Here is a 27,994-nt window from a genome sequence, read left to right as displayed (position 1 = left end):
TAGACTACAACTGGCTATGATGATTGGGTGTTCAAGTTCAGGAGTTTACTGTTTCGAGTTAAATAGCTCTAGTCCAGTGCTTTACGTTCGGCTTGCTGCTGTATCAACTAGATAGGCTAGTATTTTCTTAGATTATTTTTATGTTTTATATAATTGTTTTTACATGTTGTATCGTATTCCATGTCCTGTCCATGCCCCCAACGTCGTTATATTGTATCTCATGTCCTGAGTGTTAATTATGTAAATAACGATTCACATGGGAAACGTGTTAATTTGTTTGTTTCAGTCATAACTATTGATATTTCCTGCTTTCATATTATATTACTAATTTGCTATTGCATAGGACTCATTCAGAACTCTGTATGACAGGGCTCGATCGATATGTTGTCTGCAGCGCCTTATTTCATGACACGCGCTCACTAGTGCTGCCGTGGCTCCACTCTGTTGAACCAAACGTAGGGGGTGGAGTTTTACTGCAAATCACCCAATCAGAGGAGCCCACGACCGGTCGACGAGTATCTCTGTCTGTTATCCAGCCATGGACTGTCAAGTAATTCCGTGAGAGTTGACATAGTTTGAATTTACACAGTAATTGACAGAATTGATGCGAATTATAGACAGACTGTTCAACATTAACGATGGTATCAATAAAACCAGTGGCGCACAAAATCTTAAGTTATGTACCATTTGTTCTTGTTTTGATTGACCTGCGATACGAAGGTAAGCATATTTCTCAGAATGACCACTGAATGCCACCATGTACTTCAACCACACTGTTTACAAGCTAGCTGTGTGTGTGTTGGTGTTTACTTGTGCTTCACTAAGAGAATAACAATTGACTAGATGTAGCCAACTATAACCCGTTGGCTATTTCACTAGCTAACGTCGAAAGACAGGATTATGTTTAGCCTCAACAGCGTTCTGCCTCGTGTTCTTGAAGCAATATGTCAGTTTTGTTGTCAGTAATAGCCTTTCATTGAGCAGTTACACGTGCTAGAGATTGCTACAGCCAGGGACACACTCACTGCTACCTCAATCTGTCGCCTGATCTCACTTCTATCATTGGGGTGCAGTACACTGTATCAATTCACTAATAAAACATCAGTAACCCAGCTGCAATGTCATGCCACATTTTAAAGTGCACACAAATTATGAGGGATGATACACTGGATGATTAACAGTATGATTGGTTTCAGGAGTGAAATGTGGCAAGGATGAAGGAGTGGAGAATCATCTAGAGATGGGGAAGAAGCTGCTAGCTGCTGGACAGCTGGCGGACGCACTTTCTCACTTTCATGCAGCTGTTGGTCAGTGCCAAGAAGTTGATATACAGTAGAATCATCAAACTGACTCTGAATGTACTTTTGCAATGGCTAAGATTCCTAGTTCACTGCCTTATGATGCAGTATACAGTAATCACCAAAGTCTCTTTCTCTGGTAATTGCTATGTACATGTAGCCTTTTGCATTGTAATTGCTATACAGCACAGTATGCACTGTCAGAAGAGCACATATGACAGTATGCACTGTCAGAAGAGCACATATGAGGGATTTTCATTTGCCTCACCATTGCTTGTGTTACATCCTATTCAGACGGAGATCCCAAAAACTACATGGCCTACTACAGGAGAGCTACAGTCTACCTGGCAATGGGAAAATCTAAATCTGCACTGCCTGATCTGAGTAAAGTCATCGAACTCAAACCAGACTTCACATCTGTGAGTCCCCACAGGCGTTTCTCTTCTTTAATGTTCAGACATTTCAATGGATAAAAAGGTTCAAGGTACTATATTGTTGTGTGCACTTACTACCCTTGAGATTGAGGGAGTGGCCGTTATGCTTTATTGCTAGTAATGGAAACATAATAAAAGATACTGTACTTTTTTCGTTTCCATATGTTACTAGACTAGATCAGAGTTGACAAACTGTCTAGATTAGACTCATCTTTCTATAACAAACAAAATCCCTCACTCTTCCTAGGCAAGACTTCAGAGAGCAAATCTACTCCTGAAGCAGGGGAAACTAGATGAAGCAGAGAGCGATTTTAAGAAAGTGGTAAGTACAGTCATGTCTATGTAGAACTACAGTATAACAATGTTACAGTAGGTATGAGTTCTGTCCAATGGAATAGTTGGCCAGTAGATGTCAGTGTTGAGCTGTGAGAACAGCTCCATGTAGGCCTACTTATAGGACAGTATAATGTGTGGGAACAATGAATTGATTGAGGGGCCATGGACCTAGTCCGTTGGACACATGTATTTGTACTAGTGTAGAAGTATAGGTGGACTTTGTTATTAGCTGTATTCATTTGCTTTTAGCCAAAGGCTAAGATTCAACAATAAGACACACTCCAGGGACTATTTAACACGGATAATAAAATACAGTTATTGTTATTAAACAATTTAATCAATTTTTTTCTAAATTAATTATGATTAAAGAAATAATAATATTTTATATATCTATGAAATATGGACATTCAATAAGCCATTAACAGTGAAAATATTGAATCACTTTCATTACGGTAGACCATGTCAAAACCAAGCTCATCATGATATTTAATTAGATGGGTAGCCAACTCCCCTTGGCCATCAGAGACAGTTGTCCGGCGCCCATTAAGGATTAGGTGTGAAAATCACTGATAGATTTTCCATTAGTATTATCATTCTGCCCTGCAGCCTCATAACACTGCCAGAAGCCATAAATGCCCTTGCAGTTCTAATTTTAATTGTTTGACTCCATTAAGAGGTTCAGTGGTCTCCAGTGGGTCTACCAAGTAGAACATGGAGTGAAAATGTCTCAGTAATTTCTCTTGTTCACTGCGGTACAATTTGAATGTCAGGTACTGTGCTTTCTCAATATTGGTCCTGTGTCTGCAAACCCCTGGGCAATGGCTGACAGGGTCGCTCCTGGGCATGTACACAGCCCTCATCAACACACACCCATACACAGGGACCAATATGTAATACTAAGAAAATTAATGTATTCGAAATTTGACTTACAAGATTAAGACAGTGACAGCCAGTGGTTTTAGTTGACCTTTTAGTAGGCTATTAGAAGAAGGTGGCCAGCAGTCAGTTCATGTGGCCAGCAGTCAAAATTATAGGCAGCTGGAATGCATTTATTTATTTATTTATTTTTTAAATGCTAGTAAAAGTAGATTTAATAGACTGCCCAAAGTGTGGAAAGTTTCATAATTGAAGTCAACTGTCATCCTCCTGCTTTTGGGGGCAGTGAGGCGTAGTCACAGCAAAGGGCAATATGCATTTGGACCTATACGGTTTTATGTATACCATATTTTGCCAGTATGATGTTGACGGGCCTGGCTAGAGGTGCATGCTGTCCTGCTGCTTCAGCAGTCTATTACTCTGGCGTGGTGTAATGCATCACATTTATTCATTGCTCTCCTCCGCAGGGCTGAGCTAGCAGGAAACACTAATAGGATATCCAAGTCTATTTGTAATGAAAGTACCATTAACTAAGATTACTATCATGAAGATGATGAGCACAATGATGAGGATGATTACTCTGTAATGGGGTTTAGAGATCACTAAGGGCAACCGTGATGGTCAAAGTAGTCAGAGGTACTCTATATAAGTACAAGGCTAATTCACAGTTAGGTAAGTAAACACTTAGGCTATGCATAAGTGCCTCCATACCTTAATGCTGGTTGAAATGCAATGTGTTCCTGTGTTCCAGCTCAAGTCTAACCCCAGTGGCAAAGAGGAAAAGGAAGCCCAGAGTCAGCTGATGAAGTCAGATGAGATTCAGCGTCTGGTGGCTCAGGCAGGGACCGACTTTGACCGCAAGGATTACCTCACCGCCGCTGCCCATCTGGACACCATCATTGAGGTGACTGATAAGCCAACGACTCATGCTATAAATCACATGTGACTGTACTCTCATCTTCTGATTGTATAATCAGTGATGCTTCCTTTTGGAGCTGAATATTGCCACTGTTCTGGGTAACGTCTGACACTGATGAGGACCATCCTGTCTGTGTTGTCCTGTGATGAGACTTGAGTGTTTGACTATGATTCCCTGCTCAGACGTGTGTGTGGGACGCAACCTCTCGAGAGCTGCGGGCCGAGTGTTTCATCCAGATGGGAGAGATGGGGAAGGCCATCAGTGACCTCAAAGCTGCCTCCAAACTGAAGAATGACAACACCAAGGCCTACTACAAACTCAGCAGCATCTACTACCACCTGGGAGACCATGAGATGGCCCTCACGTAAGACTGACTGTCTGTGGATGTATGGGTTAATATCACACTGTGGTGGACAAGTGTACTGTATGTCGCCTACTGTACGGTATCCTGTGTATGCCATTTATTGAAAGTACTTTACTACTTCCATCTCCTTCCTCTTCTCCAGTGAGGTGCGAGAGTGTCTGAAGCTGGACCCTGACCATAAGCAGTGTTACAGCCACTACAAACAGGTGAAGAAGCTCAACAAACAGATCCAATCTGCAGAGGAGCTCATCCAGCAGCAGAGGTGTGTGTGTGTGTGTGTGTGTGTACGTATGCGTGTGTGTACGTATGCGTGTGTGTACGTACGCGTGGGTGTACGTACGCGTGGGTGTACGTACGCGTCTGTGTACGTACGCGTCTGTGTACGTACGCGCTGTGTACGTGGGTGGGTGGGTGGGTGGGTGGGTGGGTGGGTGTGTGTGTGTTTCTCAGTGATACATTACCAAACAGCAGGGAATACATCTGCTCTGTGCCCAGTAATGATCTCCCCTTATCTACAGACACACTCCTACAATATCATAGAAACTGCCACATGAATCACGTCTCTCTCAATGGATTTGACACAACATTTAATATCATCAGCAACTTGACACTGACATGTCATGGGAGAGGCATAATGTTTGTGGGTGTTCTGAGTGTACAGTATGTTTACATAAGGATGTTTTTCATCGTGGCAAGACATCCATAAAACATCATTTTCTTCCCCATGCCTAGGTATGAAGATGCAATGAGTAAGTATGAGTCAGTGATGAAGACAGAACCTAATGTACCCCAATACTCCCTCCATGCCAAGGAGCGCATCTGCCACTGTCTGACTCAGGTAAGCGGCTTCAGTCCTGCCCTTACCCCATATCTTCATCTCCTGCCATGGTTCAGTCATATTTCAAGTGCTCTCCTTGCTGGTTTGGATAAAGTGGAATGGTTACTGGGAGTTGAGTGTTCCATTTTGAGCGTGTCTCTCTGTCGTCCCTCAGGACCAGCAAGCTAGCAGAGCCATCTCGGTGTGCAGTGAGGTCCTCCACTCAGACCCCGAGAACGTCAATGTGCTAAAGGACAGAGCGGAGGCCTACCTCCTAGATGAGCAGTACGAGGAAGGTGAGCTGTCACAATGGTTTTCAGGCATGGTCAATGATTTGATTCTCCTTCCAATGCTTTTGCTACGAGTCAAATAGTGTCAGAGTTGGGTTTTGGTCTCATGGTCTTTATAGACGAGTTCTACTCTATGATAAAAGTAGAGGGCACTCTTTTTCCATTAGTCACTAGAGCAACAGACCTCAGTATAGGAGGCAAATGTTTACATTACGCAGCTTTGACGGGTTCTGATTGCAGCCATTAAGTCAAGATACTGTGTTCCTTTAAATAAAACAAAATCTTCTGTATGAGTCAATGCAGACGTGAATGTCTGAACCTAATGATAAAAAGATCAGTTGAGAGACACTTGATGCACATTTTAATTAAATAGTATCTGTCCTTTTATTTTGTGTATATTTGTGTATTTTTCCTTTGATCTGAAGACAGAAGTTCTTCTTTCTCTCCAAAAACGCCTAGCCATTCATCCAGTCAGCTAAAAGTGATGCAATATTGTTAGAAATGCAGAGGGAGCAATTTTCTCTCTGCTCCGGACCACAGTACGCAGTAAGCACAACCTGGAGTAATATACAGCAGTGCTGCCTCCCAGGCTAGAGTTAAGCACAGACACTTGTTTCGTTAATCAAGCTGGTAGCAGTTCCGGGGTGGCAGTGCCCACATGCGTGCACACACACACACACACACACACACACACACACACACGCCAGCCAGCCACAGTTGGTTCCCACAGGCTTTGTGGCCAATGGAGGACTAGACAGGGGCCAAGTCTTTAGCTTGTGCAAAGCCAGAGCTTATGGGTTAAAAATATGTGTGTGTGGGGGGGGGGGGGGGGGCTGGCTGGCTGTGAGACATTCTCCGCTCAGGCAGCTTTCATGTAGCCATGGGCGATCTGGGCAGTCAGGAATGAAAGCCCGCACCAGGGCTTCATCTATTACACACACACCAGCCTGAGCCTAGCAACTGCGGGGGATGTTGACTGGGCTGAGGAGGAGTAAATTGTCATGAAGGCACTTTATCTGCTTAGGCGTGAACACAGCAGTGGGTGGGAGCGTCAGACATCACGTGGGCTTTTAAACTGTCAGAACCCACAGGGCCTCAGTAAACACCATCTCTTAAACCCCCCAAACAGCACACAGACCTCAGTACGCATCACAGAGTAACACCGCCTCAAACTGCCACATGCCACCCTTCTACACAGGCTGGAGGTGGTACACAATGAGCTAAAGATGATTTGGTTTACTCCTTGACAAGACAACAAATTATGCTGTTATTTTGGTGGTGTGGATGATCACCAACCATCAGTGTGTGTGACTGAAGTCGTTTAGTCGGCTGGATAAAGAAGTCAAGCCCTTTTCTCAGTGTGTGCTGAAATGGTTCTGGGATAAGAAATAATTGAGATTTATAATTAAATTGTAATCATTATTGGTCTTTCAGAGCTCACGATTTGTTTGATTCTACTATGGAAATATAATTAGCTCGGTAGTGCACAGAGAAAAAAAAACACATCATTTATCATTTATTTGATATTTGCTTTTTCTTGTAGCCATCAAGGATTATGAGAGTGCTCGTGAACACAGCGAGAATGACCGTCAAATTAAAGAGGGGCTGGAAAAAGCACAACGGCTCCTCAAACAGTCCCAGAAGAGGGACTACTACAAGATCCTAGGAGTCAAGAGGTGGGTGTCCAGAACAATCTACTGCTCACTAGCTGAGGTCGGGGGCCCGGCTAGTCCTAGCCAATGTTGAAAAGAGCATTTGCACTCTCCTACATGAAATGTGATGTTTGGTCTAGTAAACCAGACAGAAGTACTCACCCAGAGAAGGACAGCAGGAGCTCTTCATAGCAGCACTGGAACTTGTTTTAAGTGAAGTATATGTTTGTCAATTTTACAGGACCGCCCAGAAGAAGGAAATCATCAAGGCCTACAGGAAACTGGCGCAGCAGTGGCACCCGGACAACTTCATGGACCCTGAAGATAAGAAGAAGGCAGAGAAGAAGTTCATTGACATTGCCCAAGCCAAGGAGGTGCTCACTGACCCAGGTAAATGCCCCTATGATCTAACTAACCCCCCTCAGCTGCTGTCATGCCACTGCCAGTCACTCAGAGAACGTCAGACTGAATCAGACAGCTGCAGTATACACTTCTCTAAACAGACAAAATGATTTGTCCTTCAGTCGCAGGCTAACCCTTTCATTCCACTCTGTTGTGATTACCTATCCGTCTGTCAAACTTACAGTTTTCTAAGTCCTTTTAACGACGTGATAGCCTTAGCCCAACCTCATCTTTTGATTATGGACTTATGCAAGGCTGTTTGACGGCTTTAACATCAATGCCTGTGGAAAGGTGAGTTGCTGTAGAGTTCTATTGATTTTTAGCTGCACCTCGTCTTACTCTGGTTGGTTGGCTGTTCTCCCTCTCAAACACATTCTGTATCAATATAAACTCTGTCTGAGCCTCTGGATACTTGCTGTCCGGTATGTTTTGTTTCATGTTGGTGTGCCCTGTGTGTCTTGCAGAGATGAGGACTAAGTTTGACCATGGTGAGGACCCAAATGACCCAGAGAGCCAACAGGGCAGTCACCATCACTACCAGAGTGGATTTGGCGGAGGCGGCTTCAACCCCTTCGGCTCAGGACCCTTTAACTTCAAATTTAGTTACAACTGAGCCAACTGCTCCGGGCTCGATGCAGCATGGCTGAAGTAACCATTGTGCTCAATGCCCTGTTTTAAGGGAGGGCACTCATCAGCAGAATACCACCTAATGCCAACATAGACTGCATGGAGATGTGTGTCAGGCAATTGACATCTTGAATGCAATATTAAAGATGTGTCGATGTTGAGTAATACAACTTTGGATTCCATCGTGCACGCTATGAGCAGTATGAACTTCTGTTATGCTTGAACCAACTACCATCTTCAGGGATCTCACAATTGAGAATTCTGGGTTAATTCCAAAGCAACACTTCACCATCTGTGGTTTATTGTACAGTACACACTGAAATGTTCATCCATTCCTAAGACTAATGTGTACATAGATACAGTACTATTTTTATATGAATGGAGTCATTCTGATTTGTAAATAAAGATCTATTTATACTTATTTGATTAAAGGTCCATGGTCTTTGGCATTCCTTGTGGAAGTGCCCCACTGTACAACTCAGCTGCTCATTTATGCAAGTGGTGATGACAACCTGTTACTCAAAAAAACCCTCTGAATATGCCTTTGAGGAGTGCAATGTCTGCCACTCTGCAGGTGAATGAGGGTGGATTGTGATAACAATTAACTAAGAATGTCTTCACAGTTGGAAACAAATCGGAACAGTACAATGTTACACTCCCTTCTGATTTATAGAATTCACTCTGATCTTAGAATTCACTTTGATAAGCATACCATACCATCTGTACAATTCACACCATCAATCTCACACTGAAACAAGAAAAGTCCTCAAATTTCCATTCTGAACGAGGTTTTGGTATCAAAGACAGTTTTTATTCTTTACACCTGATATTACAATGACAAAAACACCCCCATGTGACACACACACAAGCTGAACTTTGCAAGAGCAGACTCCCTTCTCTTACTTTCGATTGGCTGTGTAAGACAAAAGACAGTGATCGATATAAGAGCTGTTTTAAGAGCAATGCGTCAACATCTATTTCATTCCTGAGAATTAGCCGATTTACTGTACATGTCAAGGCATTGAAAATCCAGTCTAATACACATAATTTGACCAAAATAAATACAGAATATGTAAACAATAATACCTTAAAATCCTAAATTGTACCATTACTGTCACTTTTTGAAAGCCTGAGATCCATGTCCCATTAGCACTGACTACAATAACAGTAAGCCTGATCTGGACACACTGCATCACTTGGCAGAAAGAAAGCAACAATCTGAAATGGTTGGTTAAGCACTCATCCTGACCGCACTGTGGGCCGTGTTGTCCACACACACTGTAGTGTTGGCTGAAGCTCCCATACAGCAGAGTACACAATGCACACACATGAGCCATGCAAGTAGTGCAAGAAATCTAACATCAATATTCTGCAACATGCCTCTTAGAATTGATTCTACAACTTTGGTCAGGCATTTAGCAAAAGCAATATATGAATCTAAAATGGGAACAAACAAACTAAAAGCCTTAGCCAAACGTTGCAGTAGCCTATATACCGTTTTTTTTTTTTAATTTAAAATGTCAAATAATCCATCATTTACAACATATTATTCACTATACATTCCCAGGGCTCAAAATGCACATACAGATGTGGCTTGGTGCTCCGTAATATTAAAGAATATACATGCTGTATCATATTACAATTAAAATGTAAGGTGACCTCTACAGAGCGCAGATTACCTCAGTTTAGGAATGTGCCTTCTTTGTATACAGTGCAATCACCTCTGATGGCTTTCACCCTTCTTTACATACTACTCAGGTCATGAAGCAAAGCATTGTCTGTAGTATTGATATTATACCATAAGAACAGGTTACGTCACATGATTTCCTTCTCAAGACACACATACAGTACAGACAGAATAGAAAACTGTATGAAATCTTTAAAAAATAAAATATTCCTTTTGTGTATCCCTCAGTCTTTCCAAACGGAGGGTCTAATACTTCCTGGCTAAGTTTGTGGGAAATGTGCATCATCTTTGTACTGTACAGTGGTAGTCTTCAAGCTTCACAGGAGGATCAGGTAATCAAATAAGCCACTCTCTCTGCTCTTCAGCACAGTGTGGGCAGACGCTAAAGTTCATCCCGGGGGCTGCCTGGAATGTAAATAAGGGTGAGAAATAACTTGCTGTTAGCTAATATAGTTGAGTTGCTCCAAAATGAAAACAAGGCAGAAAAGTCTTTGATTTACATTAAAAACATCCCTATGGAATGAACTATCAATTCTGTGCACATAACAAAAAAGAATGCGTTCATCTGTCATGGACATCTACAGTATGCTCGATAAGCGCAATTAACGTCTGAGTTATGTTCACAGATCTCACATTAAGCTCACAAGTTTTTTTGCTGACCTTTCTTGTCTCGAGAGGCAGCAGGTGACTGGCCCTGTGTCACTCTCTGCTCCTCGACGCGTCTCAGTAACTGTTTGATCTGGTTGTCGTATTCTACCCACTCCGGCACGATCCTCACCGCCGCCGTCAGCTTGGGCTCCTTGGTCTTGGGGTTATTACACTGCAGCAGATAAGCAGACAAACACATCAGTCACCGCACCAAAGGATGTCCTCTTGGCCATTTCCAAACCATGTCTACAGCAACCATTTAAAGCTGATCTGATTTCCTGCCCCATTAAAGTGACATTAGTCTGCGTCTCATGTATCTGTGCTGCAGCAGAGTGGTGTCCCGGAGTTGAGGAAATCTTCACTTTACAGTTATTTTGAGCCCTGCCCTATATTTCCACAGCAAATACTTTACTCTGTGCTCACAATTAGTTTAGGAGATGGAGGAAATAACACCACTGCATGATTGTCCCATATCCTCTTCTGTCATCATAAAGAATTACAGCAGTTACTTTTAGCAGATGGATGCTGCACACATCATTACTGATGGTTAATAGAAGTTATGGCGCCTGTGAGAATATTCAGTAATACTGTGTTTCAAAAGCATGGGCACTACTTAGGATCCATCCTCAAAATATAATCTTGCTTAGGCCACCGAAAAGGGCTCCTCTTCCCTAATAGAAAGGGATACCTAGGATAAATGAGCACTTAGAGGCTTAAGACTGGCTAACACTGTGTATACTGTAGAGAACGTCTCTCTGTACAAGTCTAGACTCACAGCAGTGCTAAAATTGCCAACATTGTCACTGTGATAATTAGTAGGACGTGGGTGTGGACAGTGCTACTGTACAGCGCATGGTTTTTTTCCCCTCCTCAGCTCGATTAACCTGAGTCTTTTCTCCCTGAAGAAAGTCAAAGTTCAGCTCTTTGGAGCACACATCGTTGGAGGTAAGTGTGTAAATGAGACTTCTATTCTTGACTGTGAGCAGGTAATTAATTATCAGCTAGGATTATTCCTGCTTCATAACAGGTTATGGAAGTGCAAACCGATATACACAGTACTTCATCTCCCCTGTTGTAGACACCCAAATCAAGTGCAAGTCTACCATAGCAATTTGGCTTCAACAAAGAGGGACGTCCAAATCTTACTTTAGCTGGTAGCACCTGTGTTAACAAGAGGAAATGTTGAGAAATGAAGACTATATTTTTTCTTGTTAGGGGCGTTTTCAGTGATCTCTGCAGCGTACCAGGTCTATGGTCTTGGCGGTGGCCTTGGAGGTGTTGTCACACCAGGTCTCACACCACAGCCACTCCTGGGGGAGAGACTTGATGGCCACCTGGTGGATCATGTTGTTGGGGAGGTCCTACCAGGGTGGGGGAGAGAAACGTTTGTTATCAAACATTTTATCTGACATATAATGTAACAAATAACTGAAGATTAGACCCATGCAGAAAAGGTGTATCCCTCTCACCTGGTCCAGGTTGGACAGACTGTTGGGGTCTTGGCTAAGGGCTTGGTACTGTCCACGAAGTCGGTCTCCAGCTGCAATCTTCCGGAACTTCTTCAGATCCACCACATACAGCGCACTGGGGAGAGAGAGAGAGAAAGACAAGAGAGAGGGTTATGAAACAGCCTGAATGCTCTGGACAAAATGCTCCTAGAGGGAAACACTACTATCACAGAATTAATATAAATATCCCAGACATCCACATACTGTAAGCGTATGCACTGTAGCATGTTAATACACCCAAAGGTACAATGTACTGAACGTTCCATGACACATTGCAGGTCATATCTGACTCAACCAGGAGAAATTGCCTGCATTTCTGGGAGTTCAGGGGGTTTGGTTCATCCCCCGTCACTCCCTCCCTACATTCAGCTTCGGCCCCATGCAGCTGTGCAACCCACTGGAATCCAATAAAATCATCCTGGTTTCCTGTCAGCCTTTGTTCCAGAGGCAGTGGCCTCCCGCATGGGCTCTGGCGTAATGGCTACCTCTCCTAGCTGGTGAGCTTCATCTGCCCAGCAGAGATGGCAGGTGCCAGCTGATTAAGCCACTTCAAATGAGCCAGCTCCCAGCGCTACACACCCACCCAACGAGGTAGCACTGCACTTTGGGCTTCACACTATTCCCCTTTCAATTTTCACCGTGCTTGTTTATTAATGCATACCAGCTATGAGGATACTGAGGAAAGCAAATAATGAGCAGGGTAAAATAGATCAAGTAAATCCTCAGAATCCGCGGTAGCTTTTCTGTCATGTGTGAGGGAGGCTTTTTGCTCATATCATAGCGTGCAATCAATAACACAAAGTTGTTGACAAAACCAAGCAGAAAAATGAGGCGTGGCATATTTTCATGAATGTATTTTTGTTCACACATTTACCTTTAAATTCTGAAAAACAACCGTAATGACAGTGCTTAGGGGGAGAAAATAGGGAGATACAGAAACTGCCAAGCTCATAACAATAAGCCATGAATATGCACTTTTGTTAAAGAGCATTTCCAGCGGCTGGTAACATAGCAAGTCGACAACAAACACAGTGGCACGTCAAAACAACAGCCAATCATAAACCAGGTAAAGTGAAGGTGTGTACCTGATGTGGTACTTCCTGTTGCCCAGGTGAGAGGCCCAGTAGCCAGTCTTCCAGAAGCGGTAGCCCTCCATCTCCTTCCGACTGTCGCAGAATGGAGTGTACCCGTAGGGGGCGCCCTCAAGATTCAGTTCCCTCAGCTCTTTCAGATCTGCCCTGACTATCTGTGAGGGGGAGGAAACCAAGGACAGCACTGAAAACTATTCTCTTCAAATGTACAGCAAATTCCACAATTCCACTACATCTTGTTCCATGACACAGTTACCTGGTCAGCGTCCACAAAGATGATTTTGTCCACAGCGAGCGGGAAGAGGACATCGAGGAAGAGGATCTTGTAGCCCCAGATGATGCGCTGTTTCTCAGTCTGCTGGTGGAGCCACCGGGGCCATTTGTATTGGACCAGCTCATACTGGAAGCCATAGGCCTCAGCCATGTAGGGGATGGACTCCTGAGGACACAACAGCATTATCATGAGAGGAAAATAAATCACAAGAAAGATAGTCCCTTGTTGACAAATATTTCATTTGAGTCTCGACATGTTTGAACAATTTTTCAAAATGTGCAAGCATCGGAAAATAATGTGAAAGGAATCCTCCCAAAAACCTGTCTTGTGAGCTGTACTGCTTAGAAATACATGATTAATCTTGATATATAAATAAAAGACACAAAGTACTTTGTAATGGAGATTTCGTGGACTGAGCTATTCCAGAATGCCTTTAAGGTGTCAAACAGTTTAAGATAATCTTGGAGAATATTTTAAAAATGGTTAAACATTCCAAATGCAGAACATTTTGTGAACATAGCCGCTTTCCTGCGGTTCTTTTTTCTATTTTTGATACATATGATGAGGCTTAGTAGGCGTTTGTGTCTATAGACTCATCCCCATAGGAGGAGAAGGAGATAAAAAGAGGACAATCACAAAGGAGAAGGCATCCCACAGTTGCTTTCATCGCTGAACACAAACAAATCTATTTCTCCCAGGGGTCAGCGTGGAGCAGGGAAAAAGTTATCACGGCCAGGCAGGAAGGTAGAAAGTTTGCATGGAGTCATGCTGTGAGCCAGTTACCTTGAAGGAAGGAGAGAGGTAATTCTTGAGGAACCAGAACTTGACAGGGGTTTTGGTGTGCTGGAGGACGGAGAGCATCATTATTCTGAAACAGAGAGAGAAAGAGAGACAGACAGAAAGAAAGAGAGACAGAGAGAGAAGGAAGGAAGGAGGGGGTGACTCGACAAGGGCTAACATAAAGTGAGGCACACAGGACCTCCAGACCAGCAGTGTGTGTGTGTGTGTGTGTGTGTGTGTGTGTGTGTGTGTGTGTGTGTGTGTGTGTGTGGGCATTTCACCTCAAGAAGCGCTCATACAGATGGCCTGAGGCCACAGAGAAGATGTTCAGAACATCCTCCTTCTTTTTCTCCCCATCCTCCGAACTGGACCCACCTGTAATGCTATAAAGGACACAACAAGTTACATAAGCCATCTCTTTTAATTGATGTTGTCTCTTCAGAATATTAGACACCATGCTTTTGTACAGCCTGGAGCTAAAACACACTATTTACGTACAGTAACTGCAGACAAACAGGACATTCCCAGACCATGCATCACTATACAAATTCGAGCAGTGTTTGTTGAGTAACAGAATTACAAATCATGCCACTCTTCTAGAAGACCTGGTTGGTGAATTTTTCAGCAGAACGTGCTGCTCTCTCTCCTGCCAGAAAGCTGAAGTAATCAACTCATTACAGCAGAGACACACTGAAGGCAGCTGTAAGCCTGTAACTTTTATAGGATCCCTTCTGTTTTTCTCCACACATTTCAAATGAAGAGCTGATAATTAAATACTGGCTTGCTAAACCTCCATAGCTGCAGCTCCTGTTTCTCCCAGCCCGGCTGCTAATGGCTGATTATTTTGGGGCACAGTCAGGATATTGCTAAAACCTCTGGCAAACCCGGCACAGGTGTATTGGGATGATTGGGATGTGATGGAGGATAATAATAAACCCCCAAAGCTGCTGTGAAACCGGAGAGGAGGCATCCAGATTCTATTCGATGTCAGATTCTTATTATCCAAACCTGGGACCAACTTGATCAGATAGAGTATAATGGATGACTCTGAAATGAGGACTGTGCATAATCTTTATATAAACCCCTCATCTTCGATGTGCCATGAACTGATAAAAGAGCACAGGCAAGCTTTTACCAGAACTAAGCACTGTTCAAACACTGGCTCTAGTTGCATAACAAATTTGGAGGACACAGATCAGGCCTTCTGCTTGGGGCCAGGGTTGTCTGCAGTCAAACTGTGTGTCCTTCTCTGTAACAGACTGCTGATGGGGGGAGAGTGTCTCTCCCACACTCAATCAGCTGAGCAGAGCAGAGCAGAGCAGAGCAGAGCAGAGCCGAGCCGAGCCAGGGCCCCAGGGCTCCACAGGAGAATTTCAGGCGCTTATTGTGAGTCTCTGTCTCTCTGCTCTCCCAGCCTTAATACTTCAACTGTCTCATAATAGTCTGACTCACTGCTCTGTCTCTCTCTTACATCACTGGGATAGAGAGACTGTCTCTTCTCTCTTTCTCTCTCTCTCTCTCTCTCTCTCTTTCTGTCTCATTCTCATACCAGAGCCATACCAACCCTGTCTCAGAGTGCTAAGTCGGAGGAATGCACTGCTGCTCTCCCTGGTAGAGTGAGCAGTCTGCTGGGGTGTCACTGCTGTGGTGTGAAGGAGGCCTATTGCCTGCCATGGCTAAGCCTGTCATTATGAAGGGCTGAGGGGACAGGGGGAGGCCTCCATTGTGAGGGCCAGATAATGCCATCTGCAGCAGTCCAGCGGGACCCCAGATAAGCAGCTTTAGCAGTCAGGTGAGAGTCCGTTTGGCCGACACGCACCCCATAATCCAGACCTCTGGAAGGACCCTTAGACTGAGCTCATCCCCATCCACTGCCTGAGCAGAATCCAACAGAAGCGCCACAGCTGGACCAAACTCCCCGCCTCTCACTTTCTCCAGCTTGAATAACTCATCCTCTCAGAGTGTGGGTAGTAGTTTAAAGGTCAAGATGTGTCTAAGTATATATCATTATCATGAAGGCATAAAGGATGGTATTATACAGTATGTCACAGGAAGTGAGGGGTTATTACAAGGGGATTGAAGCCTAGTGTGACAGTGAGAATACAAAAACAAACAAAATCAGTGAAACAGTTATAATAAATGATGAAACGCTCATAACCAGACCATGTTAGCAGATCAATCGGAACACAGGTTAAGTGGTTGCAGCGACACTCCTCCTACCTTTTCTCAAAAGTGCTCCACACACTTCACACAGAAAGCATTAAGTGAGAAGACAGATCACACAGTTAGGAGATGCTAGTGGAAACACACACACACACACACACACACACACACACACACACACACACACACACACACACACACACATACCTAGGCCTACAGAAGCACATATTATTTGCATGACTAGACCTTACAGAAAAATATCCCAGTCTGGATCCAGGGCCTGTACGAACTCTCCTGAAACCGCAGTGCATTAGTAACCCTCAACTCACCCACCAATCAATGCCATCGCCACCACCTCCTTATTATATTTGTGATATAATATATATATATAATGTGTATTGTGGGTGTACAGTATGTGAGAATATGCCACACACTCACCTGGCAATGGAGTCCCATATCCCCTTGCTTTCTGTGGCTTCACTCAGGAGATCTTCATGGATTTTGTCAGCCTTTTTCTGCACCTACAGTCAGGAATCAGCACATGTAGCGGAATACAGTGATCCCATTACTGTCTAAGCACTGGAGGTACTCTAAACATCCCTGCAATGCCTTTAGATTAGGATGAGAGGATATATTACACCATAAGAGGCTAGTGCATGGATATCTCAGAGCTGCACAATGTATTGGGCTGTGTAGTGCTATTCCGGTAGAAAAGACTACTTACCTTGACTTTGATGATCTTGCTATGGAAGCTATTAAGCAAAACTATGACATCACCAGCGTCAGAGGGAGAATCTGTACCATCATGCCTGTAGGAAAGCCAGCAATGACAGTTGAATTAACTCCAGCGTTATGTGCATGCAAGTATCCTCTGAACAGTCTTCCTCATTTTGCCTACAAAATTTTAATTTCTAGTCATCTAAAATGAGTCACAAACTAAACTCTAAAACCCAAAACTCTTTGGAGATTCTCACACTATCACAAGAGAACCGAAAGCTAACACGCTGAGAAGGAGCCACAGCGTGAGACTGTCTCAGTTAAACCCATCAATCCATGGAGAGGGAAAAAAAACACAAGGACAACAACAAAGGTTATCCTCGTGAAGGCAACATACGGCGAGAGAAGCACTGGAGACCTCCGACAAGGCACACAGACACGGAGAATGATGCATGCAAACAGGCTATTCTGGGAACACTGCCAGGGTCGTTCTCTGATCATATTAATTCCCTTCACTCATCATTCAGCATCACCTTTATGCCATTTTGTCCATCATTACTTTCTAGCAATGCTCTCTCTGTGCTATCTATTGGCACAGTTAAAGAGGATATCCCCCCTGGTACTGATTGTGTCCTACTGGCCTTTAGCTGTAATTGTTTTAAGACTAAGCCTGTCCGGTGGAGTGTGCGTGTGTGTGTGTGTGTGTGTGTGTGTGTGTGTGTGTGTGTGTGTGTGTGTGTGTTGGGGTGGGGAAGGATACCGGGTGAAACACCAATGAACAAACCTCAGCCAGAGATGAGCAATAGGCTGTCATGGCTCAGCAAGCCATCATGACTTCAGTGCTTAGTAAAAAGGCAGAGAATTAACCTTATCACTATGATAAATGCCTGTCCTCATTGGGCACAAAGTGCATTTTCCCCCATCGGAGTACCTGTTTGGATTTTGCTCCTCCACTGTCGCCTCTGCGCTCAGGCCATTAGGGCTGTGGTTGGAAAGCACCAGAGATCAATTTGTATCCCTGCTCGGGGGAGAGAGGGGCGTCTCATTCATCGCTGTCAGGGCCAGCCCGTGGTACAGGGGCGAGCACAGGTTGGGGACTGCAGTGAACAGACACTCCCACTCGCGCCTCTGATCGGCCCTCTAACCAGAGCAGAGCAGCGCTAACCGCAAGAATAATGGCACTGCCAAGGTGAAAAATGACATCACCTTTTAGCTTCACCTGGAGGATTGGGGTATAAATCTTGGTGTCTGATATGATTCCGGAGGAACCCAGGGCTGTATGTGTCTTAAATCTTGTGTGAGGATGGCCTGAGTGGGTAATATCAGGGATGTAACTGGACAGAACCATGCATAGACTCACAGGTGTGTCCAATTGACTTAGACTCAGCATATCAGAGTAGAGGTTTGGATTCTCAATGCTTCCCATGCACAGTAAGTGGTGTCATAAATACTATACTGTACCTACAGGGGTCGTAATTAGATTTCATAAGTGAGGTGTGTTTTCATTCGATTGAACTGATAAATGTTTAGAATTAAAGACTTGACCAAGCCACAACCCTCGAAGAATGTATCCAAATCGACGAGAGAAGAAGTAATGCTTGTGTTCATCAGGGGATATTAAAAACAACCCACGCAGCCCTGTAGGAGCAGCCATTCCCACCCACGTCCCCCCCACAACCAGTTAAAACAGATATTGTGCTGCTGATTTTCCCCTGGTTTGGAGATGCAGGCATGGCAGATGACCAGCTGAATCATCCTTCCACTCTGTCTTCCCTCTAATAGTGCTTCTCTCGCCTCCCACCCCTCTCTCAGAGGCTGTACACAGCACAACTCCTCGCACTCATCAAAACCTTGAGCTTCTACAAAGTCAGCAGCTCTGCCGTCTGTGTTACCATAGTGATGGGATTCATACCTCCGTGAGATACTGTACCGAGGTAGCTAAAACACCTCCGATGCTGCAGAAACAGATGGACGCTATGGCAGTTTGTTATCATCAGGTTCTGGTACAGTAAAAGCATACTACTTTTAAGATGTACACTCACGCTAGAATCTGATAGATGTCCTCAGAGCGTCCCTTGCGTAGCTTCAGGACCCAGGCACCGGGGTTGGCTTTCAACTGGAAGTAGCCCTATTGACAGGAGTCAAAATGATATGAGCAGTATAAACATGGCCCCACTGTTTAAATTATATATTATACAGTATAGGTATATTGACCATGAATACAGGATAGAAAGTTTTCCTGAATAGCTTTGGCCTTTGAGGGGGTTCATGAGCATGTTGAAGCAGTAGAGATAGAGGTAGAGTGCTCACCAGGTTGGCCATGACAATGGTGTCTTGCATGAGGGGCTCCTGGCTCATGCCTAGGGTGAACTGCAGGCCACGGGGGGGCTGGCCCGTTGACAGATCAAAACAGTGGCCCTCCAGCAGCAGGTGTTCCAGCTCATACTCTGCTGTCACAACCCCTCTCACCTGCACCAAAGGTTAGAGGTCACACAGGAAAGAGAGAGAGAGGCATGTTCCATCCCAGTGCTATCAGAGACACATTTCCTCAACTTATCCATGCTTTAGGCTGGTGCCAGTGGATGGGCCAATACCTCCTGTAGGTGGATGTTGTCCAGGTCATGGGGGCTCCTCACAGCCTCCACCATCCAGCTCTCTGGGGTGATCATGTTGAGGGTGAGGAGGGGCGACTCGGGAAGCTCAGCGAAGTGGGCCACTGGTCCTGCAGACACTGTGTCATTAGCCATGAAAGACACATCTGACTCCAACAAAAAGCGGTAGAAGCTGCAGAGAGGGGGAGGAGATCATTAACATTCACGGGAAAAAAATCAATTTTCCCAAAAGAACTCAGCAGTGGAGACGTTTGTGTTTTCAACTATAACCATTACCAAGCCCCATTTTTCCTGAGTTGGCAATACAGTCATTGAGATCGGATTCCCATAAAATATTGAGACACTTTTAGAACCCCCTTTGAACGCCTTTCATCATTCAAGATAGATAATGCAATTAAAATGCTCTGTTCACTGGCTAAACACAGACATGATGACATGTTGGACAATATTTCACAGGAGGGATGGGTTCTGTGTGGGAATACAGTGTCTTTGAAGTGAGGAATCTTATACCATATTGCATCATAAATAGGCTCAGCCAATAATAGGCATGTCTGCAGCAGATATATCCTTTTTCTCCAGTATTAGTCAGCGCTGTCTGAGGTAACTGTCTACTAATCTTTATGCTAATTGCTTTTCTTCTATCTGCCCTCTGACATGGAGGAGTCATAATGACTGAAGATAACACACCAGGGGATCGATATTACCAACACCTTCCTTTGTGTTGAAAACTGCCAGCCTTTCCCAAATGCAGATCCTCCCATTTCCACACAGGAAGGATTTTTTCAAAAGTTAATTTCAACAACAGCAGCCTCTCTTCCTGCAGAGCCGAGCAGCTGAGTTAGTTAGAGAGAAAGGAGAGGAGCACTTGACTCCAGGGTGGAAGAGAGCTGCTGCATATGAAGTTAGGGAGAGAGGGGACAGAGGATCAAATTACTGAGCCATAACAAAGTCACCAGAGGAAACACTCTCTTTATTGGATCGCTCCCGTTTTCTGAGGAGTGAACCAATTTTCCACTGAGAGGAAAGTCAGAAAGAAAGAGAAGACAGGCAGCAAACTGATATCCTCCTCTTCCATGCCATCTACCCCTAGCCATGGGAGAATGTGTTGTGGCAGAGGATCCATCTGTGCTAGCTAGCAGCAGAGTATTTCCAGGTGTGAGCTATAGAGTTACCAGGCCTCAGTCTCGGCTGAGGTAACCTTGTCCCCAGGCTATTGCGCAGAGTGCAGATAAGCCTGGAATATCAACCCCTTAAAGTTAGCCTTAGTGGGAGTGGTCATAGAATTCTATGGGAGTGGCCTTACCGAGTAAAGTATTTGTCATCATTTAAATGGAGGCAGGACCCGGTCAAGGAATGTAATAAGGATGATCTTCCTAAATCAGTCTGCCAAAATTGTCATGTAGAAACAGACCACCAATGCCATGGCCAGATAATCCCATTTTATTCGTTTTAGCTTTGTCCTTTGCTGTCAAGAATGATCAAGTCAAGATAAATGACGAATGCATTAAGTTAGTCTACTTTCTGCAATAGCCGGTAGAGAAGAAGACTAGGAAACACACCACAACAGTATAATTGCAAACGGAGATAGCTAGTTACAATATCTTACTTACTATACTATATGAACCATTGGACCACTGTGTATACTTCATCCACAGTGATTGCAATTAGATGTTTGCGAAACACGGGGCTCTGCTATTGGCTTCTCCATTCATCGTTGCCAAGGATGATCTCGGACAAGCCAAACACTATCCTGAAGTATCCGTTTGCAATCTTACTATCCTGGTGTCGACTTTGACTTTGACTATGACTTCACCTCTGCCCTTTATCTTGCAACCGCAAAGGACATAATAGATTGATGGTGGTGGTCTTAACACGGAGCACAGTGTTGGCCATGCCTGGTAGATTAAGCTTTTGCCATAACCCATCGGCAAGCAAGCAAAAGCGTCTCTTTTGGAGACTAGTTTTCTCAAATAAATCCTCTGTACATCATTTATTGATGTTACTTTGTGCAGTTCGCTTCAAAGCATCAACAATTTCTTCTGAAATGTTCATGTTGCAGAGTAGGTAAGCGGATTCCGGGGAACGTAAACAGAGGTGCACAGGGGGAGGGTTAGGGGGAAGGTCTTGTTGGAGATGAACAGTTGGTAGATTAAGCAGAATAAGCCATGGCTACGCGCCATCCGTTTTCAACTGCCTTTCTATTGGCTTAATGAAGGCCAAGTGTAACGCGTGTCTGGGAACTAGACCACTGCTGAGGAGATTTGGAAGAGCTCTGACATGTTTACAGAAATGATCTACTGTTCTAAATTGAAATGCACTAAAACACCCTCCCCTGCGACTGTCCTCTTTCTAAAATAACAATGGTTCGGCACAAACCATCGATATGGCACCAACAACATGGTTTAGACTTCCACTTCACGTTTTACCGTAAAAATAAATACATGAGCCACTTTAGACAATATAATCCATAAGGGAGAACGTACTGCATTACAAAATTACTCTACACCAGCAAATTAGAATGACATTTACAGCTGATGCTATTGACTCAATTCAACTCTATTGAGCCTACTGTATCCTCATCAGTTGGACCTTTATCATCATAACCTTGCCATTCCATTGGCAGTGCAGTGTTGAACTTCTACAGCATGTGCTGTAAACAATTTGCCCTGAGAGGCAGGGGAGGCCCAGAGCAATAACGTGGTGTTATTAAGCAGATAACATCTGTTAGCGGTAACTTCACAGAGAGGGAGGACTGGGGGCTACTTGGTCCTAGGTGGGCGGACGGATGGACGGACACATACACACACGCGCACACGAGCGCACACACACACACACACACACACTTTAATTAGGCGCTGGGTCTTACCTCTTGAGGGGCATATCGGACAGCTTGGCCCTGCAGTTCATAAACACCTGCAGTTTGAGATTGACCACTTGACTGAGCACCTGCATGGGGCACAGAGGGGGGGGCCCAGTTACTGCACAGAACCATATCAACTCAACTCAGCAGGGAGAGAACCCCACAAACTCACCGTAAAGCCTGTATATCTGCAGACGGCCACAAGATTTCTCTCTAGTCTAGTCAGCTCCTGTCCTGTATGCCTCCATGAGTTACAATTACAAAATGTGCACATTTTGTAACACACACAGGAAGACAAAATCCACAAATGATACGTCTTCAGGTTCACAGTAAGGCTGATATGGAGGTGATAGGTCACAGAAAGTGTTTTCGACACAGCTGGAGCTTCCGTGAACATCCCAGTCGTGCCTGCTGGCTGCATACCGCAAAAAGCACACACACACACACACACACACACACAAACATACACACACATACACACACATACACACACATACACACACACACATTGCAGGAAGTGGCTGGCAGCTCAGGCAGTGATGGCAAGGTGACTCATCGTATTCACCTCAGTCACATAACACAGTGGGTTCTGCCCAGCTTGCCCACAGCTGCAGCCAATGTTCTGAGAGCCAGTGGGTTTGTGTCAGTGAGTCATCATCGGATGAAATAAGCAACCGGCTGCAAATAGCACAATACCCTGACTCGAAGATGTAGTTCTCGTACCCGGCAGTAAGCACGGCATGACTGAAAAGGTTTGCCACCTCTGGGTAAATAGCCTATAATCAAATTTACTGTGTTCACATAACTGTCTCTACTTAATCACAGAAAAGGTAGCAAAAGAAAAGTATGTCAGACTTGAATGAATAAGGGTGAGCTTGATGAAAAAAAAAGCTATAAAAGACCAATACCTGGGTGTGAACACAAACAAAACACTTCAAGGTGCACTTTCACACCTTTTCTTGCCTGAAGTGGTTCAGTGTTGCTGTCCACCTTCAGACAAACAAAACTAAATGTAGAGTGTCCTTGAAGTAGTGATGAGGGGGGGTCATAGAGAAATGGGAGAATTGGGAGAATTGCTTACAATCAGCAAAGGTGACATCTTCTGGGCCTCTCTGGTTAGGGGGTCCACTATGGCCACCACATCATAGAACACTTCTTCTTCGCGAGGGTGGAGATGAAACACACTGTGAAGGAGTAAGAACACACCCAACAAAGCAGTGTCAACAACACAGGGGCAATATGGCAACACTTCAACAGAGCCACACATCAAAAACACTCACTTTCTCTGTAGAGTCAAGTGATGGAACTAGCCCATTTCCGGATCCATTACGAAAAAAGGAAAGTGGAATGAAAGTGCAGTTGTGGAAGATAGTTAGTGGAGAAAGAGAGTGCTATTCCTCACCTGTGAAAGTCTTTGACAAAGCGGACATCCCTTCTGGCCTCTCCTTTGGGGACGGCGCTGAGGAGGGCATCCACTTTCATGACTAAATCACTTGCTCTGAGGGGCAGAGGGGGTAGCAGGGTTAGTCCATCACATACTAATGATACTTGTTAGGACGGAGAGAGAGATATAGAGATAGAGATAGAGAGAGAGAGAGAGAGAGCGACACACTAGACTTATCTAAACTTGTCCCAGCTGTAAATAGCGATTTCAAGCTGTTTCGGGGAGGACGTGTTTAGATCAGTGGGATGTCTAGAGACAGATTTTTCAATCTGAATAAATTGGCATTTCTCCACAAGAGGCTGTTTTGAGAGAACACTCATTTGTAAGAGTTTACAGAGAGATCGGCTTTCGTGAAGAATTGTAATGTAAGACTGGCTCTCTGGTGGATACAAGAAGTGCTTTGAACATGATAAAGGGTATTTCACTTGATAGCATCTATTACTTTCATCATAAAGTGATCCTTTGTGCCTCAGTGTCCATCGCAGGTGCTAAACCACAGGGCTGACACAGACAGTGAGTGGAGACAAAAACGCAGAGATGCTGAAACATACGGCTTTGCCTTCATTCCCATCTGCTTGATTCTCGCTTTGACTTTCTCTGCTGTGGTGCTCAGTGTGATCTTCTCCAACAATTGGAAATCCTCCACGCTGAATTCTTCCTCCTCCTCAAATGGTCCCAGAACCTGAGACAGAGGAGGAAATTGAATCATAGGTCAAATGAAATACACTTCCATATTTTGAGACGGTAGGAAACACGATGATCTAACATCTCACACAGAACAAAAAAGAAAAGAAAAAATCTTCTTTTTACATTAATCAAACAAGGAGTAGTGCTCAAGTCTACATATTTCTGGACAGGTTGGTCTTGCGTGCAGCAGAGTAGAGTGGCCATGCGCACGGTACAGTACTTGAAGCTAACGTGAGGAGAGAGGGGGCATCATCTCTTCCACCCATATGGTCACTCTGCTTTTCAGCCTTGCTACCTCTGTATTCTCCCGTTCTATTTCAGGAGGAGTGCTTCCCCATCCCCTGCCCCTGTCTGACGCCACGCTGCAGAGGGAATGTAAAATGATATTAATTGTTACTGCCATCTCAGGGGTTGGCCTCTTCATCCTTTGCTGTCAGCACTGCTGCTGCTGAGACATCAGTCATCAGCCCTGCACTATGATAACAGACGTGCGCACGCACGAGCACACGTGCGCGCGCGCGCACACACACACACTATGCTGCCTGCACTGCTGTGTGTGTGTGTGTGTGTGTGTGTGTGTGTGTGAGTGCTGCCTGCACTGCTCACACACACACACACACACACACACAGCAGCACCACCTGTGACCTCTGGAAAACAGACGGAATGCTGACTGGACAGTCTAGAGAAGCTCTGTGAAACACCAGAGGGAGAATACTCCCAACTGCAGCATCCTAGTGTAACCCACTCATCTGCACCACCCAATGAGAACAACCGACAGTGCTTTACCTTGGGAAGAGCACGTTAATGTGCTCTACCCCCCCCCTCCGGGGTTGAAAATAGTTTTAATTTTTTCATCCTGCTGTTTAGTATGACTCACTAAATACTGCTGAGCTGACCCATTCCCGGGTATGTTAATGTAACTGCAATGGGCTTGTTGTTAGAGCAGGGACGCTGCCTGGTGTCCGGTCCACTCACCCTGCCGTTGCTGACCACTGCCCTCTGTCCAGCACTCAGCTTTAGGACCTCTCTGCAGAACAGCTGCTGGCTGAGGATGAGATCCACCTCCAGTGTGTTGAACTTCTTCTCAAAAGCATCCCTGTCCATGCCCTGCAGTGGAGAGAATACACACACGCACACGCGCACACACGCACACACACACACGCACACACGCACACAGTTTGTTTAGGCAGTTATATTGAGTGTACTGTACTGTATATGTCTGAAGACTGGTGATATATGATCTAATAGGCCTCCTCAAGGACATTGCTCTGTCCAAAACAAAATCTGAACAACACATTGATGTAAAGTATGATGTATGCAGGGCTAGAAATCACTTCTTTATTGACAAATCACTGAAGTTCTGCATCAAAGCAATCACTGCAGCTTTTAAAACATAAATATTTCATTGTCAGACGACCATGCCATCAGGAATGCACATGCAGAAAAAAAAGAAAAAAACATCAGAAGAAGAGATTAATCAATTTCTAATTAATCTAACTGGATTTTAATTAAACATTGGCCATTTTTGTCCATAGCAAATCAGCCATGGGAGTCTTGGGGTTTGCAAGCTCAGGTTATTAGTTTCTCCAACATTTCTCCCCCCTCAGGAGAACAGGTGAAATACCAATAATGTCAGTACAACTCTGTCAGCAAGTCTGTCTGGCAGCCAATAATAAACTCATATCCCCAGACTCTGACTCTGGGTCCCAGCTCACAGAGACCTACACAGAGTCACTGCCTGGCCTGTATAGAGCTATTTCCATCACAATCTCTCTCTTCCTGTAATTGAAGGCCAGACTACTGTGGTCACTCCCAGCCTTGCTGTGTAACAGCCCCCTGGGCTGAGAGCTCATCAGGTCATTCCCTGCCAATGGTGAGGGGTGAGGGGTGAGGGGGGGGCTTTCCTGTCAGTTGATTGGCTAATCAATCCCTGGGAGGTTTTCCAGGAGAAAATCTGTGTGGATCAATCTCATACACTCCAGTGTGTCGACCTGAACCCCTGTGGTTGTGGAGTTCTGGGGAGGGGAGTGATGGTCAAGCTTGACTAGGTCTGTCTGAGTCACACAGCCATGAACAGCTCGCAGGAGCTCAGCCATCAGAGCCTCTCTGTGGATCAGGTATCCAACAACAGCCTTATTTAAAGATTCAGCACATGGAGCCTGGCTCATGCTCACTGCTCACCTCATCCTCTGACACACCAAGTGGAACTGACAGTGAGTAGGCAGATGCCTATGCTTCCTCTCAATGGGCACGGTTAGACATGCTCGAAATGAATTTGGCTAGGTAATATTCAAAAGAGCTGTTCATCAATCACCATTTTCCTGTGGCATGAGGTTTAACAGAGAGAACCCCAGGAGACATGTCTCCACAGTCATTTGACAGTAGCTACAAAATCCCTGAATCTAAGGACTCTATTTAAATCACTGAACCAACCATGTTGTCTATATATCAATGAAAATAAAAATCTCTGATCAAATCTTACAATGATCAAATTCAGCCTTGTATCCTCTCCACGTACCTGCACCAGTAAGTCCTTCATCTTGGAGCCTTGTTGGAGAAGATGGATGCTCTCCTCTTTGAGGAGTTTCTGGACAAACTCAGCAGCAGCCTTGTTCTTCTGGGTGAGGAGAGAGGCCCAGATGGCCCTGTAGAGTACAGTGTTGTCCTCGCTGGGCTTACTGCTGGGGTTATCAATCACCCCCACACGGACTCCAGGGTTGGCCTTCTGTGCACGCGCACCCACACACGCACACACACACAGACTTAGGGACCATTCAGCCTAGAGCTGATATACTGCACACAAAGACAACACATTTTACATTAACAGTGAAATACTGCAGGTGACAAATGAGGAGTAGAATGTATAATATTGACCCTTTATAGTTTTCTATTCAAAAGGTATGAAAGCAAAGACAAATAGTAGCTTGTTTAGGCTTTTTTGCTCTAGGCCTATTTTTGCACAAAAGGTTTCACACCTGCTTACTGTATTATGTCCAGCATATCTATGTGCCAAAGAGCAGATTCCCCACAGCATGTCCTTGAGATGACAGCAGACAGAGGGTGCATTGTGAAACTACATGCATTTCTTTTTACATAACATTCCTCTCTTGCTAAGAGTGTGTTGGTATTGTTGAAGTCTCAGGAGAGTTCATCAACTATCCCTCCATCATGTTTTCAATAGCTGTTAGTGGGCAGACCTTCACAAGGCTACTTATGCTCCTTCCTTCCTCATCTGCAGTGGAGTGAGGTATAACCCCTGGCTGTATTTGCAATCCACCATGGAATATTTATGTGGGTGTTTATCAGAGAACAACAACACCAACCTTTGTTTGTTCATTTCAGGCCAAGGTGAAATGGGTCCCAAATGAGTTTCAAGTGTTCATTCCACCATGGTGGTTGGTAATTAAAGTCTTGGGTTATACCTTGCTAGACTACATAAAAGGCAACATTTGCGTCGGTGCGAGAGCCAGGCCACTGAGAGTAATTTATTTGGATTCCTAAATAACA

General features: G+C 44.6%; 2 protein-coding genes across 2 annotated transcripts in view; one reads left to right on the top strand and one right to left on the bottom strand.

Annotated features, from left to right (window-relative positions):
- Positions 1-541: 541 nt before the first annotated feature.
- Positions 542-8,436, top strand: dnajc3a (DnaJ (Hsp40) homolog, subfamily C, member 3a). Its single transcript, XM_083681914.1, has 12 exons — positions 542-720; positions 1,197-1,307; positions 1,593-1,717; positions 1,980-2,054; positions 3,696-3,848; positions 4,046-4,227; positions 4,370-4,489; positions 4,960-5,065; positions 5,220-5,340; positions 6,878-7,010; positions 7,228-7,376; positions 7,853-8,436. Exons 1-12 carry the CDS (start codon positions 639-641, stop codon positions 7,999-8,001), a joined length of 1,506 nt encoding a protein of 501 aa, XP_083538040.1. The 5' UTR covers positions 542-638; the 3' UTR covers positions 8,002-8,436.
- Positions 8,437-8,810: 374 nt separating this feature from the next.
- Positions 8,811-27,994, bottom strand: part of uggt2 (UDP-glucose glycoprotein glucosyltransferase 2) — a gene marked incomplete at its 5' end in the record, with an annotated part of 31,213 nt that continues 12,029 nt past the window's right edge. The window contains 19 exons of the mRNA XM_083682179.1: positions 8,811-10,107; positions 10,363-10,522; positions 11,595-11,711; positions 11,820-11,934; positions 12,944-13,104; positions 13,206-13,388; positions 14,007-14,091; positions 14,285-14,386; positions 16,605-16,687; positions 16,891-16,975; positions 18,926-19,011; positions 19,194-19,352; positions 19,478-19,667; positions 22,362-22,441; positions 23,437-23,539; positions 23,758-23,853; positions 24,351-24,481; positions 25,463-25,594; positions 27,006-27,212. Coding sequence (XP_083538305.1) covers positions 10,085-10,107; positions 10,363-10,522; positions 11,595-11,711; positions 11,820-11,934; positions 12,944-13,104; positions 13,206-13,388; positions 14,007-14,091; positions 14,285-14,386; positions 16,605-16,687; positions 16,891-16,975; positions 18,926-19,011; positions 19,194-19,352; positions 19,478-19,667; positions 22,362-22,441; positions 23,437-23,539; positions 23,758-23,853; positions 24,351-24,481; positions 25,463-25,594; positions 27,006-27,212 — 2,298 coding nt within the window. The 3' untranslated portion in view covers positions 8,811-10,084. The remainder of the gene's footprint in view (positions 10,108-10,362; positions 10,523-11,594; positions 11,712-11,819; positions 11,935-12,943; positions 13,105-13,205; positions 13,389-14,006; positions 14,092-14,284; positions 14,387-16,604; positions 16,688-16,890; positions 16,976-18,925; positions 19,012-19,193; positions 19,353-19,477; positions 19,668-22,361; positions 22,442-23,436; positions 23,540-23,757; positions 23,854-24,350; positions 24,482-25,462; positions 25,595-27,005; positions 27,213-27,994) is intronic.

Source organism: Argentina silus (assembly GCF_951799395.1).
Source record: "Argentina silus genome assembly, chromosome: 12".
Lineage (NCBI taxonomy): Eukaryota > Metazoa > Chordata > Actinopteri > Argentiniformes > Argentinidae > Argentina > Argentina silus.
This window is presented reverse-complemented; position numbering and strand designations above follow the sequence as displayed.

Bases quoted from the DNA above. Each gene is read 5' to 3' on its own strand.
- dnajc3a (XM_083681914.1), top strand. From the start codon at position 639: ATGGTATCAATAAAACCAGTGGCGCACAAAATCTTAAGTTATGTACCA. The intron at 3,849-4,045 runs GTGACTGATAAG...TTCCCTGCTCAG, and splicing joins ATCTGGACACCATCATTGAG to ACGTGTGTGTGGGACGCAAC. The intron at 7,011-7,227 runs GTGGGTGTCCAG...TCAATTTTACAG, and splicing joins AAGATCCTAGGAGTCAAGAG to GACCGCCCAGAAGAAGGAAA.